Genomic DNA, 5,358 nt, shown 5'->3' with positions numbered 1-5,358 from the left:
TGAAACCCACACAGGACACAGGGAGAACACACCACACTCCTCACAGACAGTCACCCGGAAGAAACCCACGCAGACACAGGAGGACACACCACACTCCTCACAGACAGTCACCTGGAGGAAACCCACGCAGACACAGGGAGGACACACCACACTCCTCACAGACAGTCACCCGGAAGAAACCCACGCAGACACAGGAGGGACACACCACACTCCTCACAGACAGTCACCCCGAGGAAACCCACACAGACACAGAGAGGACACACCACACTCCCTCACAGACAGTCACCCGGTTTCCTCCCACAGTCTAAAAACACATGTTGGTAGGTGGATTGGTGACTCAAAAGTGTCTGTAGGTGTGAGTGTGTGAGTGAATGTGTGAGTGTGTGTGTTGCCCTGTGAAGGACTGGCGGCCCCTCCAGGGTGTATTCCCCCTTGCGTCCCAATGATTCCAGTAGACTCTGGACCCACCGTGACCCTGAACTGGATAAGGGTTACAGATAATGAATGGATGAATGAAATATTTAATTTGACAAAAAAAAAAAAACATTCACTCTGTAAATGCTTCTATATATTAATCAAGGGCTCTAAATGTCTTTAATAAAGAACCCTCAAAGAACCCCTTTTTGTCAGAGTGCAAGACACACTAATTCAGAAACCGACTGAATTAGCAGGTTGATGATATCAGTAGAACAATCTCATTGAAGTGAAATACCTGAAACTCTGAGTGTTTCTAAAATGATTTCTGTTCAGATTTAATCCACAGCTCAAGCAGAACTTGCGCAATGTTTTTGCGTCCTGGTGTCGTTCTGCCCACATTCCATTAAACACATTGAGACTTGCTGGTACACTCACGGGCATTCGGTAAAAGAAAGCGGACCGAAATCTGATGTAGCAGCCAAATCAAACTGTCTCTCGTCCCATTGGAAGGTTCCTCCCACCCGAATCCCACTTCTGGAGTCGTATCCATGGGAACAGGCGGCAGGCGAGAGGACTGATTGTGGGAATTCCTGTCGAGAGCTAATGATTAAATTGGACGCTCTAGGGAGAGCTGAAAGGGAACAACAAGTGCTTAAAGACCCAGTGTGTCCGAACACACCCTTGTGAGAGTGTGTGTGTGTGTGTGTGTGCATGTGTGGATGAATATGGAAGTGTGGCTGTCATTGTGCTTTGTTTCAAGTGTTGCTAAAACGGTGCCAAAGTGCAATCAAGTGTGCTCTGGCTGCCTTCACAGCTTCATTGCTCCATTGCTTTGAGCTCAATTTGATTTAAGGGAAGTGCACTAGAGCCCTGCGCTGTCTGTAAACAACCGGTGCTAAAAACGTTGGGATTGTTTATGAAGTGCTGTATCAGTAAATTTAATATACAATTTAATATAAATGGTAAAATGAATGGTAAAAATTTATTATAAATGGTTAGATATAGGGCGGCACGGTGTGCAGCAGGTTAGTGTCGCAGTCACACAGCTCCAGGGACCTGGAGGTTGTGGGTTCGATTCCCGCTCTGTGGTGTGTTCTCTCTGTGGGTTTCCTCCGGGTGCCTGTCTGTGAGGAGTGTGGTGTGTTCTCCTGTGTCTGTGTGGGTTTCCTCCGGGTGCCTGTCTGTGAGGAGTGTGGTGTGTTCTCCCTGTGTCTGCGTGGGTTTCCTCCGGATGCTCTGGTTTCCTCCCACAGTCCAAAAACACACGTTGGTAGGTTGATTGGCGACTCAAAAAGTGTCCGTAGGTGTGAGTGAATGTGTGAGTGTGTGTTGCCCTGTGAAGGACTGGCGCCCCCTCCAGGGTGTATTCCCGCCTTGCGCCCAATGATTACAGGTAGGCTCTGGTCCCACCATGACCCTGAATTGAATAGCAGTTACAGATATGATGAATGATGGATGGTTAGAATATTTTTTTATGTTGCATGTATCTAAAATTCCCATGTTTGTCTTGTTTGGGGCTAATAAGTGTGAAATGACAGACTGCAACAATAACTTCCTGTATGAAGTAGGGTAAGGCTGAGTTGGGTTTAGGGATTAGGTTATACATAGTTGACATACATTTAGTCCAAGGTTTATGTTCCAGAAATGTTGTGAGATGGTGGACCCTGGTCCCTGGTTAGTTGCCACTACTACAGCTGCCCCAAAATGGACACCCTACATTATTCACTGTATAGTTAGAGAACTGAATTCAGGTGGGTAGTGAATGATTTTGGACACTTCCTCAAGGGTTTTTACCGAACAATGCCGTGTATTATGGGTAATCTGATATCTGCTAGTGTACATGGGTTGTACACTACTTTATGCAGTGCATTGTGGGATTGTTTGAGTGCTACTATTACAAAATGGCTGAACACCCCAAAAAAACAAAAAAATAGTGCACTATATAGTGACTCGATCACAGTTTCAGACACAGCACTGGTCTCTAAGAGGAACAGCAGGCTTTGGAAACTACAACAATGGCAGTTGTAAGGTTAAATGTTGTTTACTGTTTATTCAAATGTTGTTATTGTTGTTGTTTGGTACTAAACACTGCACTGTCATCAGTTCAGACAGATGAGAAGAGCTTTTTTCCTTCTTTGTTCCTCTCGCTGGGTGCTTTCATCCGCCACCGATCCAAAGAGAGTTTGAACCTATTCAAAAGACCACAGTGTAATTGTTTTTTAGAATTAGAATCACTTTATTGGCCACTGTGCTTTCGCACAGAGCAGTTTGTTCTCAGCATTTAACCCAATCCGTGCACTGAAACACATGCCCAGAGCAGTGAACAGCCCTAGCCACAGCCCCCGGGGAGCAGTTGGGGTTAGGTGCCTTGCTCAAGGGCACTTCCGTTATGACCTGCTTGCTCTGGGGCCTTCTGGCTACACGCCCAGCTCCCTAACCACCAGGCCACGGCTGCCCCCACTTTTACAAGCTGCCTTTGTGAGTCAGATAAAACCAAATGTGGTCTCTGTTGTAGCTTGGAGATTTTACAGATGGCAAGTTTGTGCTGGATATCTACATTTCATCATGATTTACGTAAGGAAAATGCAAAGAAAGCGGAGTACAGTCAGCTCTAGTCCAGTAGAGTAGGAAACATGCAGTGGAAAAGAGGCAATAGAGACCAAAGACACCCACTGATTCCATTTAGATCAGGGGTCTCAAACTCAATTTACCCGGGGGCCGCTGGAGGTAGAGTCTGGGTGAGGCTGGGCCGCATCAGGTTTTCCACAAGAAAAGCTCTTACAAAAACATTCCAATGTTATCAAATGTCTTTATTTTTATTTTTTAACACAAAATAAGATGAAAAAATAAATAAATTAACAATTCATAAGAAAATAAATAAAATCAATCAGTAATAAATAAATAAAATGAAAATAATAATAATGATAATGATAATAATAATAATAATACAGCAGATGTAGAACACTGAAGAAACCACATATAGTTGCTGACTAGAGAAATGTAATTATTATTATTCAGATTCAAATGTCTGTATTAACAGTTCTTTAACCTTTAACTTTCTGAACATGAATGGAACATTGAACATAAACAGTTATGAACTTGGCTTCTTCTGCCTACTTCTAACTGCTAGAGATCTGGCAGCGCTTCCTCTTGCATAGCCGAGCCACATTTGGCTTAAGGGAGGAGGCAGTTGAGACCCTCAGTAGGGCTTGAAGATGCTCGTCAGTAAGTCTGGACCTGTACTTGGACTTATTGAAGTTCAAGGTAGAGAAGAGCTTTTCACACAAGTATGTGCTCCCAAAAAGACACATGGTCCGCTTGAACATTCGGGAAAGCTCAGGGAAGCTGGGAGGCAATTCTCTCAAAAATTGCCCGAGCTTGTCTGCTTTTCCACTCACCTCCCTGAACTTGGCTCTGAGTTCAGAGTTGCACTGCAGGTCAATGAGCTCCATTTGAAGCACAGGGGGGGCATCTTGCACATCAAAGGAGAAGGGGTCCGCAAAAATTTGAAATGCGGCTCTGTGCGTCTTGAAGTCTGCAAATCTATGATCAAATTCCTCCTGTAGCATCAAAATGGCATCCACATACTTCTCACCACTGAATGGTGTGCCTGCATCCATGAGTGCCTTGCATGCTGGGAAATGGCAAAGGTTTGTTTGAGAAAGCTGGGCTTTCCATAACATAAGTTTCGCAGAGAATGCTCTCACGTTGTCATAGGCAGCACTGACAAGTTGCCCCTGGCCTTGTAACTTCTTGTTCAGTACATTAAGCTCATGTGTAATATCAACAAGAAAAGCTAAGTCCATGAGCCATTTGGGATCACTTAGCATGGGAACAGCAACCCCATCTTTCTCCATGAAGGCTTTCACTTCCGCTCTCAACTCAAAAAATCTCTTCAATATGTTTCCCCTGCTGAGCCAACGTACCTCGGTGAAGTAGAGCACATCCCCATATTCTGACTCCATTTCCTCTAATAAAGCACGGAACCTTCTGTGCTTTAAGCTCCTGGATCTGATTTGGTTGATGCATTTCACAACTACAGACATCACATTGTCAAACTTCAGGCATTTGCTGCAAAGGGCCTGCTGATGGATAATGCAGTGCAGAGCAATGGCCTCTTCCACACTCTCCTCTTCCAGTTTTTTTTTAACAAGTGCCACCAGTCCATTTTTCCTCCCTGTCATTGATGGCGCTCCATCGGTTGTTATTCCAACAAACCTCTTCCATGGCAAACCGGCATTCTCAATGGCATCACACAGCTGGTGAAATATCTCCTGAGCGGTGGTCTGGCCATGCATTGGAATTACTGTGAGCAACTCCTCTGTGACTTCAAAATTGTCATCAACACCACGGACATAGATTGCGAGCTGGGCAGTGTCGGTGATGTCTGTGGACTCATCAAGAGCGACTGAGTATACACTGAAACATTTTGCTTTCTCACACAGTTGATCATAAACGTCACTTGACAGGTCAGAAATGCGCTCTGCCACGGTGTTGGCAGAAAGGCTGATGTTGCTAAACTGACCTTTCTTTTCTGGACAGACAATACTTGCAGCCTGTAATATGCACTTTTTGACAAATTCACCTTCTAAGAATGGCTTTCCTGCTTTAGCAATCATCTCACTAACCACGTAGCTAGCTTCGACTGCTGCATCATTCTCTTTGGTTGCTTTCTTAAAGAAATCTTGTTGCCTCAGTAGACATGTTTTAAGGTTAGCAACCCGGTTGGCTCTCTCATCTCCCTGGTATTTTGCATACTCCTCAGCATGTCTAGTTGTGTAATGACGTTTCAAATTGTACTCTTTGTGCACTGCAACTTTCTCTGTGCAAATAAGACACGTCGGGATGCCCCTGTGCTCAACAAAGAAATATTGCACTTCCCACTTTTCCTGAAATTGTCTGTGCTCATCACAAATCTTTCTCTTCACTGCAGGCTTTGAA

The 5,358-nt window shown here is 44.6% G+C and overlaps 1 protein-coding gene across 1 annotated transcript in view; it reads right to left on the bottom strand.

Moving 5' to 3' along the window:
* Positions 1 to 3,536: 3,536 nt before the first annotated feature.
* Positions 3,537 to 5,358, bottom strand: part of LOC136678502 (general transcription factor II-I repeat domain-containing protein 2-like) — a 1,830-nt gene continuing 8 nt past the window's right edge. Inside the window, exon 1 of the mRNA XM_066656549.1 lies at positions 3,537 to 5,358. This exon is cut by the window's right edge and continues 8 nt beyond it. Within this exon, the coding sequence (XP_066512646.1) occupies positions 3,537 to 5,358 (1,822 nt within the window).

The sequence above is a fragment of the Hoplias malabaricus genome, chromosome Y, assembly GCF_029633855.1.
Source record: "Hoplias malabaricus isolate fHopMal1 chromosome Y, fHopMal1.hap1, whole genome shotgun sequence".
In the NCBI taxonomy this organism is placed as follows: Eukaryota; Metazoa; Chordata; class Actinopteri; order Characiformes; family Erythrinidae; genus Hoplias; species Hoplias malabaricus.
This window is presented reverse-complemented; position numbering and strand designations above follow the sequence as displayed.